The 15,278-nt window shown below is 36.3% G+C and overlaps 1 protein-coding gene across 3 annotated transcripts in view; it reads left to right on the forward strand.

The window, feature by feature from the left end:
- The first annotated feature begins 5,700 nt into the window (after window positions 1-5,700).
- LOC110812014 (MICOS complex subunit) overlaps window positions 5,701-15,278 on the forward strand; it is a 65,302-nt gene continuing 55,724 nt past the window's right edge. For 2 of the 3 annotated variants that reach the window (XM_088208189.1, XM_088208190.1), the window contains exons 1-2: window positions 5,703-5,869; window positions 6,084-6,147. In XM_088208189.1, coding sequence (XP_088064315.1) covers window positions 5,859-5,869; window positions 6,084-6,147 — 75 coding nt within the window. In that variant the 5' untranslated portion in view covers window positions 5,703-5,858. Of the gene's footprint in view, window positions 5,870-6,083; window positions 6,148-15,278 lie in introns of all 3 variants that reach the window. The other variant, XM_088208191.1, reaches the window with a different exon arrangement.

A 15,278-nucleotide genomic window follows, 5' to 3' on the forward strand; every position in this document is an offset into this window, starting at 1 on the left:
TTCTTCTTTGATCGAAAAGCGGTTCGAACGTCTCCATAGTCCTAAAGAATTGCTTCAATTTGTCATACGAAACAGAGCCATGCATTCATTCCGTGGATGAATACCAAAGATAAATACTTCCTCTGCAAACCTCTGAGCAAAATAACCAGAACTACTAAATCCAGAATATCAATTCCTGAACTCATAATGCGCACGACCTCACTTGAAATTTAAAGAAACCTGCACCCACTATCCCTTTTAATTGATGTATCAATAATTTAATTTTTTTTAAAAAAATATATGTAGCTGGGTAAATACATAATAAAAAATAAATAAAAATATTGACAAAAATGATGTGGTTGTAAACGAAAGCAAAAGCATCAATGAACTCTAGAAACTCAATGTTGAAATCATGATAAATTGCTTTTCAATTATGTTGAAAAGGATTAGATACAAAGAAAAAAAAGAATGATACTAAACTAAATCTTTTAGCAAAAGAGGAGACAATGATTTCACAATATTATTTTATATTATATTATGTTAAGAGCACAAAAAATATTTATTAAAAGTAGATTAAATTAGTTAGTTACATCGTAGACACCAAACGATTTAATTTTAATCTACATAATCTCTTAAATAATCACTGAGACTAAAAAAAAAAAAAAAATTTATGTTTACAAAACATTTACTTTTTCTAAGAACAATCTACATGTTTTCAATTTTTTTTTTAAAGTAATACTCTCAAATAACTTACTATTTTAATTTTCAAATGTTCATCTGTTTCTCCTTAATCTACCTCAATTTTAAACAAAGATGTTGTACTTTTTTTATCATTTAAAATGTGGTGAAGTTCAATTTCTATTTGCACTCTATCACGAGAATAAGTTTTTTTAAAGTCTTATTGAAATATGTATCATTTTTCTATATCACAAGTAGGTGGTTACTCAAATAGTCATCTTTGAACAAGGAATATACTATTTATCTTGATAATTCAATCATTTCTTAATCAAATTTAGTAATTGACTAATACTATAACCAATTGATATATCCTCATCTGATCTAATTTAGCATTTGATCATCACCTAATAGTTATGAATGTTTAGAATATGTTGTTAGATTATTAGCAGACCCTATCATATGGAAATGATACTCCATTTCCCATCCCTCTTCCACCTCTCATGTTATGAATATTTCTCAACAAGATTTTTACAAATTGAATATTGATGCAGTCTTGGGATCTAATGGACGAACTAGTTAATTTATAATTATGAAAGTGGAGATTAACACCTCAAGAAACAAATCAATATGAGGTTTTGGTTGAAGATAGTGAAATACTCAAATGGTTGGATTAAGTAAGTGCACGTGGATGGTCATAGCTCTATAAAAATAATGTGTTCATTCTTTTTCTCTCGCTTTTTGAAGATTGATCGTTAAAATAAATTTGTTTATGTAGTATTTAAGAATATATTTCCTATATTCATCCAACTAATTAATTAACTAGTATCTTTATATAATCTCTAAATTAAAAGAGGATTAGTTGTTTATCAACTATGACCAAGTTTGTCTTTAAAATTAATACTGACATAAAAAATTCATGTATATAATGTAGAATACAGTTTTGTAGAGTGAGATAATGTAAAAAAGAAAGAAATTCAGTTTATTCTCCTTGGCTTGTCAAAACTTTTGAGCCAACAATTGCTATTATAACAAGTTTTTTCATCTGAACTAACTTAATAATCTAAGAATAAAATATCACATGACAATTCCATTAAGTGTAGGATAGATTACGAACAAACCACCTTTATTTAATGGAATCCATCTTACTACTACATAATAAAAATATTCATTTAGGTTATGAAGTTTGGTTCATAAAAACAATTAAAAATGGTTTGTATGTCCCATCCAAAAAAATAAGTTACCAAGTAGTGATAAAAGAAAAAAAGTAAAAGAGGTTATAATAATAAAAGATTAATTCAACTTAATAAAAAAGTTATAAATATTTTATATTATAGCCTAGATTTAAATGTGTAACAGCCCCGGAAATTCATAATGAAATGTATATCAAAAATATCAAATGCGGAAGTGAAGTCAAAATTTGAATAACATCCCTTACACTAAAACCAAAAACGTGCTCACAAAATATAAAAGATCAAACTACCTAAAGGAGAAACTTGGAAGTAAAAGCTACGAATATGACTATGGAGTCTTTAGGCGTCCCATTCGTCGTCCTCCTGCGGAACCGGCTCGGGAACGATGTCCTCTTGATCTGAAATGATTAAATAAGGAATGAGCTACACTAGCCCAGTAAAGACATCACGATATCTCACCGTCACGGAGGTAAAGGTGGGTATAAAACACAAAAAGACCAATGGAGCATAATTTACAACAAATCCTTTTATTAATAATAAAATCTCTACCATTCACTTACCTCGGTGAAATTCATAAAACAATATACGAAAGCAATAACATCATCATCATCATGAAACCATATATATAAACTGTATAACATAATACCTATCAAGCTTTTCGTAATTCAATCGTTACACAACATATTTTCCTCATTTACCAGCCCACTAGTATCCATGGGGATCCATAGGGGTCCCGCTACCCGTTACCCCTTAACACTTGAAATCATATTCCAGGGCCGTCCCCATACCCCGTCCGGTATGGGCGCCAAAACACATAAGATCTTCATACCCCGTCCGGTATGGGAGACCACAATCCCGGTAGGGTTCCCTACGGACCCGGTCCGTCCACCATCTCCCAGGATATCTAGTCAGACTGAACACATTATACAATTTCCATTTACATAATCTTTCATTCTCCTTTTCCCTCAGTCAGCATTATCAATCACATACAAACAAGCAAAATGATAATTTATGCCAAAAAGACAAAATACAACATCAATATCCCGGTCATTCAATCCATAATCAATAAAACAGTAAAATATGCACACGAAACTATAAAATGAGAACATCGAACCTCATGCTGCATTTAAAACTGTAAAACAGGCCAAATAATAGTTAACCGACAAACACACTAGACTCGGGCTCCATTAGCAACCTTAAGCAATTTCACACATTCGTTGATTCATGAAATACCGTTTTATCATTTATTGAACTTTAAAACCGTGATAGGAAATAGGGTGAGGGGTCCTTACACGTTTCGGGGTCCGAATACGACTTCACAGTGCGCCTACAGGCTGTCCCCAATTTTGCCTGAATTTTTTTCAGGGAACTGAAACGCACTACTGGTACCTGCACGTGTTCCAAAAAATCCCAAATTAGGCCCAGGGCCCCTTTCGGCCAATATCGTAACTCCGGCACGGCGACGCGACGGCGCCGCCGCTTGCGGCGGCAGTTCGCATCGGGTTGGCCGTTTTTGGCTGTTTCCGGCCGAATTCGGCCACACTCGCATTGGTTCCTGCGATAAAACAACCCTACGGCCCTCGGGGGGCCGAAAATTTACGAAAAACCGAAGCTTACCGGCGGCGGTGCTCTCGGGTGCTGTGGCTCTCCGGTGAAGTTCGTGTTTTGGTGATTCGGCTCCGATCAACCTGTAGAGAAAATAATGGTGATCACGGTGATATAAAAATTGCATTAAACAGAGGCCGGGAAGGGCCTCATCGGAGGCAAAAACCGAGGAGGGGCGCGGCGGCGCCGCTGGCTTTCGGCCGTGTTTTCCGGCCGTTTGGCCGGGCTTTTAACTCCGATTTGGCCACTGGAGAAATCAGCGTGGAAAAACGAGTCGGGGTATGAAATTTACCTCGATCGGTGGTCGGAAATCCCTCCGGTGCGGCGGCGGGTGGCGGCGGCCGGCTTCTGGTTCGTCTTCTCCGGCGAGGGCAGGCGGCTAGGGTTTGGGGTCTGGTGTGGGGGTCTTATTTATACCCTTTTGCCTTTTGATCTCAGCCGTCCATTTTGATTTAATCTGGGCCGTCCGTGCGATTAAATCTGGACCGTCCGTGCGCGCGATTGATCTGGGCCGTCCGATCGCATGCACGCGGATCGCCAACGTGGCCCGTCCCCGGTCGACGTGGTTTTGCCACGTGGCAGGTCCTAGTTGGTCAGGACTGCTGACGTGGCTGCTGACGTGGCACACACGTTTTTTTTTTTTTTCTCAATTTCCCCGGGCGCTACAAAATGAGTTTAGTAGAGTATTAACAGGTGATGGAAATATAAGACAAATTAAAAGCCACTAATGGAGGTAAAATAAAGCAAAAGAGTCAAAGACGAACATGTTAATATGTAACTATGCACTATTTAGGATGAAAGATGATGAATCAATATATGAAAGTTTACTTTATAGATCTATCCAAATCTCTTGACATAATTTATACTAATAACGATCCAGTAAAAAAGATTCTCATATGCTTGCCAAACTAGTGGGATGTTAAAGTGACAATCATCCATAAAGTTAAAGATTTTCTACTGAATAAATATCCCTTATTATGTCTAAGAAGTTCACATCTCTCACATATTTAAAGAAGCTGACACATGTTTTGATTGCTTGTTTGTTGGGCACATAATATTCATGAGTACTATTTCTCAACCTCTAATGTCTTTATTCCTTCTATTAATTTTTTTTTTAAAAAAACATGATATAATATGGGAGCTTGTATACTAAATAAGTACTAGAAAGATGTCTAAATGTTTAATAATGATAATCTAATCATTTTTTAGAGTCGTGATCAATTCTAACTATTTTTTAAATTATTTTTATGTTAATTCATTTATTGTTCTTTGTTTTTTTTTAATTTTCTAATAAATATGGATTTTGATTGATAACTTATAGTACTTCAATATGATTACGATACAATTTCACTCATAAAGCACATAAAATTTCACTCATGTTTTATTTTATTCTTTTGAACACTTATTTGTTGTCATTTAATTTAATGTACGTCTTTTATTCAGTTTGTTGTTTATTATATATATATATTTCCAATTTTCTCTTGTTTTTCCCTTTTCATTCTTCTTGTAATTAGGTAATAAAAGTTGATAGGGTGCTTAAAAATGATTGTTTCAAGTGCTAAATGATTACAATACTTAAAAATATCGAGTACAATTAATTTATATCAATGTAAATTAATTTATATTAACGTAATGACTATAATTGATCTATATTATCATAACGATATAAAATAAAATTTTCATATCACTCAAATAATACAAATAATTTTTAGGATAAATTAAAAAATTAGTTTATAAAGTTTGACATTTTTTACAATATTAGTACCTAATTTTTTTTTGTCACGATTTAATTCATAATATTTTCTATTTGTTTGAAATGTTAAGTCATATTTGAATGCTTTAAAAATAATTTTAAAAACTAATTTTAATTAATTAATTTCATTAATAATAATAAATTAATAAAAATGGTTGATATTTTTTTATCTAATTAATTAATTAATTAAATTTATTTTTATAAATTATTTTTTAAAGTACTCAAACATAATCTAATTATTTTTTTTCATATATTTAAAACAAATAAAAAATATTAACAACTAAATTATACCTAAAAAGTTAGGGATTAAATTATGATAAGGGCTAAATTTTAGGAATTAATTTGTTAACTTATCATAATTTTTATTATTTTGGACAAAAAATTAAGTTTTGAATTATTTTATAAATTTAAAAAATAAATCATAGTAAAGAAAAATTTGAAAATAAACCAAGGCTTATAGAGAGTTGGAATTAAATTGATAAGCTTCCTTAAAAATTAAAATGAAAACCTTAAAAAAGAATATTGAGCTCAGTCGTTCCCTCTCGGCATCAGTTCTCCTCTTTCAGTTCTCTCTCTACTCGTCCTTTTGATTTCCTTCGTTCTTTCGAGCACCTCGGCAAAACCATAGTTTCAGGCTCTTAGATTACTCTATAATGCTGCGGAGGTACGTTCAGACATATCGTTGATATGTTTTTGTCATTATCATCTATTTTTTCGATGCATTTCAAACGAATGTTCTGTTCTAATGCATTCCTGTACTTTCTTCTGGTGCTGTCAAAATACAACTCATTATCAATTTAACATGATCGATCGTCACAAAAGGTCGTCCAATTTAACGATTTTGATTTTTTTTTTCTAAATTTTTTTTATTCTTGCAGGTCAATTTTGGAATTATCGTCTCGCCGGTCGGTGAGACGGTTACCAAGGCAAATCACATCTCCGGTATGCATATATAGGCTTTAGAATCACACTGTAACATCTGTTCTTATTTCAATGTGTTTCGTGCATATTTTACTGCGATTATCATATCTATAAGCTTGATTCTGGCGATTATGATTTCTATAAGCTTGATTCTCGTTCTCTACAAGACCGTGGTGCGTATTCTTGCGTTTATAATTACTTTATAAAATTCACGCTTGTATTTCACTTCTTCTGGTTTACTTTCTCACCATTGAAAGGGGGATGTTCCATTGTAGTAGAATTTTAGCAAGTGTTTACTTAGCTTCATGAATGCATAACTTAATAAACTTGAAGGAAGGATACATTTTATGGAGGAGAATTATTGACGTGAAATTGGGTACCATGGATAGAGGGAGATATCCCAGGGTATCTATTACACTGTATGGGACAGGGTTGTGGAAGATGATTTGCACTGGGAGAGAGAAATTTCAGGAGTGTATTAAATGGAGATTGGGTGATAGAAAGAGAGTATGCTTTTGGTCCAACATTTGGATTGATGATGAAACATTGAAAGTGAGGTTCCCGCTGATTTTTGCTATAGCATGTGAGAAAGACAGATCTGTTAGGGCGGCGTTCAATGAGGGGAAGAGAATGAGGGAATGGCATGTGGATGTGATGCGTAATTCTAATGATTGGGAGATTAAAGAATATGAATCATTGCTAAATGTTTTATCTTGAATTTCACTCAATGCGGATCAAGATCAACCTTTATGGACCCTAAGCCCTACGGGTCAATTCACTGTGGGGTCATTCTACAAACAAAATACCAAGAGAGAGGGTGATGAAGAAAATTTTCCTTCTAGATAGATTTGGAGGCTAAATGCATCACGAAGAATTGTTTTTTTTTTTACTTGAGAAGCTGCTCGTGGAAACATTTTGACTATAGACAAGTTTATAAGACATGGGAAGACTATGGAGAACTGGTTTTGTTTATGCAAGAATGCGGCAGAGACGTGATCATATTCGTCTTCGGTGACCGATTGTATATAACTTGTGGTCTCTGGTCTTTGTGATCCTGAGGTATAACTGGGTGTTGGTCGATGCTGTAAAGGATGAAATTTGGACGTGGAAGGGTATTGTAGGTAGGAAGAAGTTTTTAGGGCTCATTCCTTTAGTTATTTTTTGAGTTGTATGGAAAGAGAGAAATAGAAAAGTTTTTGAGGAAGTGAAAGAGCGTATAGGCAGAATTAGAGAGAGATGGTTTCAATCCCTTGGTGTGTTGATAATTAAAAAATATTTGTTTTCCATTGAGAATTTTGGTGATCTAATTGATATGCTAACTGAACTGTAAATTCTTTTATAAATGAGTTTTGTATCCTCTTGGTGCTTGTGAGTAATATATATATCACACTTTTTATTTAAAAGAAAAATTCTCTAGAGAGCCATTCAATATGTGCTTCAATGTAAGCATACACTTGATTCTACAAGCTTTTTTCTAGATTTGGTTCTTCTATAGTGCCTGCATCTCTTTTCTTATAATATTTTTTCATTTCTCTTTAAAACATATCTTAGATAAAATGTTAGAAATTTTAATGGTGTTTAGATTGACTAGAAAATTTCTACATGAATGTGAGAATTTTTTAAATAACACAAACTTCACTAAGAGATATGATGAGTATTTAGTGCATGCTCTTGTTAATGCATTCTCTTGTATATTTCCTAATGGAAATGGGAAGATCATGATCATCTGCTAGTCGAGGAGAAAGTTTTGATACTGCATTTACATCATACAAAGGACTGAGTATTGATCTTGAACGTGCACAAAATTAGAATTCTAGTTTCTTTTTCTTGAATATACTTGCATAGATATAATTGAACCACAAAGATTCCTTATTCTCTATCGTGGGTCTGGTGTGAATAGTTAAGGATGTTGACACAAATTGAGGTGACTCGGCAGGTGGTACGGATTGGATTAGTACATAGACGACTATGTTGGTCGAAAAGTCAAGCAAAAACAAGTCTATATCCTTATCTTGAATGTATGACAGAGACTCTCTTTGAAGGAAGAAAAATTGAAATGTGAGTTGGTCGGAAGCACACTGCTTGCATTTGAATTGGTTTTAAGATGGAAAGGCTAAGAGATTCAAGTGCAATCATCAATAAAAACATAACATCGTGATCCACATATGTTTAGAATTTTAGAGGTCCAAAGATATCAGTATGGATCAAGTAAAATGAGATCAAGCTTCTATTAGTAGTAATTAAAAATGGTACACGTTTGTGTTTTCCAAATTTACTTACAAATTTGCAAGTAAAATCAGACTAAGCTTCTAGAGTTAATGATTGGGAAGGATACACATTTATGTTTTGCAGATTTACACACATCGCAATGAAAATGGTCAACACCTTAGTCCTTTAAACAATGAAGAAAACATGGTTTTCTAAAATTTCTAAAATTGGTGCACAAGTAAAAAATCATGAAGGCAAATAGTATCTTTATAAAAATGACAAAAATGATTTATTCTTGACTAAATTCGATTTGCCTAATTTGACAAGATAATGGAGTCCGTTTTATTTCATAGCAAGTTTAATAATCTTTTTCTACATCCTTGTTCTGAAATTATATTAAGAAGGCTAAAAAAGTATATTATAATTTATATCATGGGTGAGTTTTTGTGTGCATAGGGGTTGGTAGATAATTTTGGGATGTGGAGAATCTTTTTGAATGTAAGGGACAAACTAATTCAAATATTTAAACCAAGTAATGAGAGGATCATTGCAATGGTTATCTATGGAATGCTTGGATAGGGGTGTACATGGTAAATTTTAGTGAAGAATAAGTCATATGATTTGTGGCTCCTGAGTTGATAGTTATAGTTTCCTAATAGTTCATCTAAGATAGTTAATCCTTGAGAAATAAAGGACTTATGTAAGAGTATAAGAGAGTATCCACTGCTAGGCTTCAATATCCAGAAGGCCCCATATTTTCTCAATCTCTTCCTTATTGAATTTTGTGTGGTTTTGAGATTTTTCTTGATTCGCTGATTTATGGTGAAGTTTACTTGACCTTGATTTTTCTACTATCCTTCTCGCTGGCTCCGCTTTCTGTTTGGTGACTTACCATTCAGTTTCCAAAACTTTTCTTTAGTGTATCTTGGTTTTTTGCAACTAGTACACCAGAGATAATCTTTGATGGCCCTTCTTGAGAATCTTGAGAAATCCTTCTCGATATTTTCCTGTATTAGAAGTCTTTTTGTATTCGATATCTTGAAACCTTCTGGACTTGAGATTCAAGCATAACCTCTCTATGACTGTCCTTAGCTCAAACAAAAGTAATAGTCTCATTTAGTGATGATATCTCTTTTTTGCAGGAATCTGGACTTTAACTTCATCAAGTTTAGCATTCAGGCTCAAAAAAATCATAAATTTGATTTTTACAATAAAATTCTTCAAATTACAGCATCTTTTGTGCACTTAGTTCAATGCACTGATGATAGTCAAAATCTTGCCAAAGACTCTAGTAATAGATATGCATAACAGTTTTATTACGTTGTTTTAATCACTTTTCCATATGGTTGCTTCATGTTGTAAGCTATTCATGGATTTCTGTACCATCTGTATGTAACTTTTTGTGTTCCTTGTATCTTATTTTATTTTCCTTCTAGAATTTGGTTGGATGCCATTTTGGGTGCAAGTATTTCTTGCTATATATTAATTTCTAGGTAATAGTTTTATACTTAGTTTCCGGTGTTCGGCCATGCTGGCCGAAATGCTAGTGGGACTGAGACGTTTTCTAGTGGTGGAAAAGAAATCCTTCGACGTGGTAGGGGAAGGGAGCGGGGTGAGAGTGTACGAGAATGGTCGGGGTTATTGTAAATCTTTATTTTTCGAGAAGGAAGATTTGAAGTGGTTGCTTCAAAGCCTTAGGGAGTTTAGGTGGGAGAAAGTTGAAGGTGTATGAGAGAGATGTCGCCGAAGCAGTTGGAGGACGCTTTGAATGTCTTTGGGAAGCAACAAGCGAGGTAAATTTTTAGTGTTCTCGGAAGATAAGGAGGTGTTGAGGAGATATTTAAATAGAATCATTCTTCCAGAGGGAGATAAGGCAGATGGCTAGTGGTAGTTTGTGAAAGCAGTCCATGTGGTGGCGGATATCGAGCTGGTTCCTCCGGTTTGGCTAAATGGGAAGGAAGGAAACAGGGGCCTGGTGTGTGTATAGGGGCTCTGGTAGAATGGGTGATAAGATGTCTGGATTGTATGGCAGAGTGGGGCGTTCGGCTGGAAAGGAAGAGGGCGACCTTTGCGGAGGTAATGAGAAAGCAAGAGGAGAATGGTAGACAGGTAGGGCAAGCGATGGTTCCGGGGTGAACCGCACTGTTTTGGGCTGACCCCACCCATCGTTTCTACACATGTATAATGGGTTGAGAAAGATTGATAAGAAGAAATTTTCGTAGGCTCAAAAAGGAAAGTGGGTAGATCAACCGGGGCCCAGTCAAAGGAAGCGGGTTAGGAAATTCTGGCGACCCAAATCTATACAACCCGACAAGCCCAATAATTTATTAAAAGAAACGGTTAAGGGGGCAGTGAGGGTTTTCGAAATTGATGATATTAAGTCGTGCAAGGAGAGTGAGGCTAGGGTTCCCGAAAGCGTAAGGATTGATGTCTCGATGGGGTTTTCAGGGGATGCGAAAGGTGTCGAAGTTGATATTGACGAAGGTACGTATGTCAATTATGTGATATCTGAGGAGGGTTTCGACATAGGAGAGACGAGTGAAGTGGATGGGTCTACGCGTATGGACAAAGCACTTTCCATGGCTTTGGTGAATGTTTCGCATGCTGATGGGAAGACGGTTTCGGGGTATGAGGATGATGCTGTGCTGGATGTAACTCCCATTCGGTTCGAAAGTCCACTAAGGTTGGGCAAGGAAGCGGAGGAAAAATTAAAGGAGCAATATTCCACGTGGGTTAAAAAAAACTTGTTAAAGGTAAGTAAATTATTTGGCATGTCCTTTGATCGGTTTGAACACAGGGTGTTTAGTTTGTTGGAGAAAAAAAAAAATAGATATATGATGGCAGAGGGGGAGAGGAAACATGAAAAAAAAAGGGGAAGAAAACAGGGGAGGGGGGGAAGCATTGAGTTAAAACGATTGGAGTGGTCACTCAAGGAGGAAGGTAAAAAATGTAGAAAGGGGGAGGGGAGTCAGTCTATTAGGTGTTACTTATGACTGGAAAAACAATATCATGAAACATGAGGGGGGTAAATGACAGGAAAAAGACAGGAATTATTAAGGTGTCTGAGAAGATGGAAGTCAGAGATTGTTTGTCTACAAGAAACTAAAATGGAAGAGATTAACAATGGGGTTATCAGTAGTTTGTGGGGCGCTAAGAAGGTGGATTGGAAGTTTGTGCCTGCGGTGAGGTTGGCTGGGGGAATTTTGGTCATGTGAGATAATGAAAAATACAGTTGTAAAGGGTATGTGGTGGACCGAGTTTCTTTGTCTGTGTTACTAGAAAATTGTGTTAGTGGTGGAGAGTGGGTATTCTCTGGGATTTATTATAAAAGGAACATAGAGGAAAAAGAGAAGTTATGGGATGAACTATTAAGCTGTAAAAGAAGATGGGGGGTGGGATGGGGGGACTTCAATATGGTTTTGCACATGAGGAAAAAAATGGGGGCAAGTACGAGTCCTGGAGAGATTGAAGAGCTTAGAGATCAATAATCTTGAATTGGTGGATTTGCCACTTGGAAGCGGGGAGTGGACGTGGTCTAGCTCAAGGGAGATCCCTTCTCGGTCGAGAATAGACCGTTTTTTAATATCTAACAATTTGTTATTGCAGCTTGTAGGTCTAAGGCAGAAGGTCCTGTGCAGGCCTATCTTGGACCACTTCCCAATATAACTTATCCCTGATGGCATTATTTGGGGACCATGTCCTTTTAGGCTGGATAATAAATGGCTGAAGGTGGAGGGCTTTAGGAGCTTATTAGGCAGGGTGTGGGAGCAGAAGAGTGTGAGGGGAACGACGAATTTCATTTTTTGCTGCAAAATTAAAGGTGTTGAAGGAGGAAATCAAAAAATGGGCGAGAGAGGAGGAAGGGATGTTAGAAAGGAGAATTAGTGTTAATTTTAAAAAGTTAGAGGAGTTAGACTGTAAAGAAGCTGTGAGAGGGTTAGAAGAGGATCGGGCTAGGGGGGAGGCTATAAAGGGTGAAATTGCAACCTTTTTGAATATGGAAGCGATTTCATGGAAGCAGAAAGTGAGAGAGAAGTGCTTGAAGGAAGGTGATAGGAATACAAAATATTTTCACAGTTTGGCCAACTTTAGAAGAAAAAATAATTATGTAGAGGAACTTATCTTGGATGGGGAGTCGGTTAAAGGAAATGAAGCTATGAGGGAGGGAGCTAAATCCTATTTCCAGAAGTTGTTCAATGAGGAGGAGGATGTTAGACCAAGTCTTGAGGGGTTAGACTTTAAGCAGTTAAGGGAAGAGAGTAGAATGGGGTTGGAGGTCCCTTTCACTGAGGAGGAGATAAGGAGTTGTCTTGAGGATTGTAATGGGGAGAAAGCGCCAGGTCTTGATAGTTTTAATTTAATATTTTATAAAGTGTTTTGGGAGGTGATAAAGAAGGAGGTGGTGGCTGTTTTTAATGACTTCCACAGAATGGGTTCTTTTGTTAACTCGATCAAATACTGTTTTTTTGGTTATTATTCCGAAGGTGGTTGGTGCTAAAAACATTAAAAATTTCAGACCTATTAGTCTTGTAGGCAGCATTTATAAGCTTATTTCTAAAGTGTTAGCGAGAAGGATGTCTAAGGTGCTTGGGGAAGTCATTGGAGAAGATCAGAATGCTTTTGTAGAGGGTAGGCAAATCTTAAATGCTGTGATGATTGCTAACGAGGTTGTCGACGAGCTGGTTGGTCAGAAAAAAGAGGGTGTTATTTGTAAAATTGATATGGAAAAGGCCTATGACCGTGTTAATTGGAGGTTTATGGATTTCATGCTGAGCAGATTAGAGTTTGAAAGCAAATGGAGAAAATGGGTTACGAGTTGCATTTCTACCACTTCTTTTGCCATGTTGGTTAACTTGGGCCTTCAAAATTCTTTAAGGCATCAAGAGGGTTTCGACAGGGGGACCCATTATCGCCTTTACTGTTTATTATTGTTATAGAAGCTTTTAGTACAATGATGGTTAGGGCGGGGGAGTTGGGTGTGTTGAAGGGTGTTGAGGTGGGGAGTCGGGTGTCTAGGGTGAAGGTGTCACATTTATTCTTTACGGATGATGTACTGATGTTCTGGGAACCATGTATCCAGGCTTTGCTGTATTTGAGGTGTATTCTCCTTGGGTTTCAAATGGTGTCCGGACTTAGGATAAAATATAGGGAAGACTGAATTAATTAGAATTAGTGGTGGGGGTGACGCGAGGAGGCTGGCTACTGTTTTGTGGTGTAAAGTGTTGGTTCTACCGATTAGATACTTGGGTTTCCTCTTGGTGCTGAATATAAAAATGTCATGACGTGGGATCTTATTGTGGAATTATTTGAGAGGAGGTTTGCGAGTTGGAAAAGAAACTATTTGTCAGAAGGTGGTAGACTCACGTTAATCAAAAGCACCCTTGCTAATTTACCAATTTATCACCTCTCCATAGTAACCATTCCGGCAAGCATTGCGATAAAACTTGAAAAGATGAAGTGTAGATTTTTATGGGGTGATAAGGAGGGAGACAAAAAATATCATCTTGTTAGATGGGAGGAGGTTAAGAAAAGTGTGGGGGAGGGGGGATTGGGTGTAAGATCCATTATAGATATGAACAATGCTCTTAATGGGAAGTGGTTATGGAGATTTCTCAATGAGAAGGACAGGTTGTGGAGAAGGGGGTGATTGAGGCGAGATGGGGGAATTGGGAGAAAGAGAGTGGGAGAAGAGGGAGGTTTAAACCACATGGCAAGAGTCTGTGGAGAAGAATAAGGGACGGGAGGAACTAATATATGAGCTGTGTGAGGTGGAAGGTGGGGAAGGGGGAGGAGGTTAACTTTTGGCACGATGAGTGGGTGGGGGATTTCAAATTAAAAGACAGATTTCCTGGCATTTATGTGATTGCTTGTGATAAAGAGGCTAAGGTGGAGAAGTTTTTTGGTAGTGGAGAGAGTGATTAAACTTCGTGTGTTAAAGTTAGGAGGAATCTACAAGACTGGGAGATTGAGGAATACACAACCTTTTGCTCTGTTTAGATAAAGTTAAGCTGAATGGAAATAATGATGAGAGGATTTGGAAGCTGGATGTTAATAGAGGTTTTTCGGTTAAGTCGTTCTTCTACAGTTTGAGCAAAAGAGGTGATGATCAGAACACGACTGCGCCTTTCAAGCTAATCTAGAAAGTGAAGGCGCTTCCTAGAGTGGCGTTTTTTACTTATGAGGCGGCGAGAAACAGTATATTGACTATTGATATGTTAAAAAGAAAAGGAAACATTATGGTGAATAGATGCTATTTTTGTAAAGCTGACGAGGAATCTCGTTACCATTTGTTGTTGTGCTGTCCTGTAATTAACAACATTTGGGCAATGGTTTTTGGGCCTTTGGGTTTGTTTTGGGTTAGAGCCGGTAATGTAAGTGGGGAACTTTAAGCTTGGGCGGGTTATTATAAAAAGAATAGGCATAGATTCCTTATACCACTTATTATTTTTTGGGTTGTGTAGAAGAAAAGAAATGCGAGGGCTTTTGAGGGCATTGAAACTAATATTGTAAACATTAGAAATAGATGGTTTCATATTTTTGGGTTTATCTTGTTAGGTCATGATGTGCGAGAGTGGAAAGATATAGGTTTAGTCTTGGACCACTTGATAGATTTGTAACTATTTTGTATACGGGTGGTACTCCCTTGGTACCTTTGTGAATAATATTTCTCAATTTTATTTAAAAAAAAAAGTTTTATTATGTTGTTTCAGAATACTAGCTCAGACTTTAATCTCATGCTTGTACTGCATCACAAGCCTTCAAAATACATCTATCGAACAGGATCCAAAATCTCTTTAGCCATTTATAAAGGCATGTAATTATCACTGGTCTCTGGATTCATTGAATTTCATAACAATGACATGATCAGTAAATCTGCACGGGACAAAGTCATTGCTGATTGTGGGGTTTCTTGGGCAGGAACTTGTTATAAAGTTTTAATCATC

The sequence above is a fragment of the Carica papaya genome, chromosome 7 (genome assembly GCF_054855325.1).
Source record: "Carica papaya isolate Zhongbai chromosome 7, ASM5485532v1, whole genome shotgun sequence".
Classification (NCBI taxonomy): domain Eukaryota; kingdom Viridiplantae; phylum Streptophyta; class Magnoliopsida; order Brassicales; family Caricaceae; genus Carica; species Carica papaya.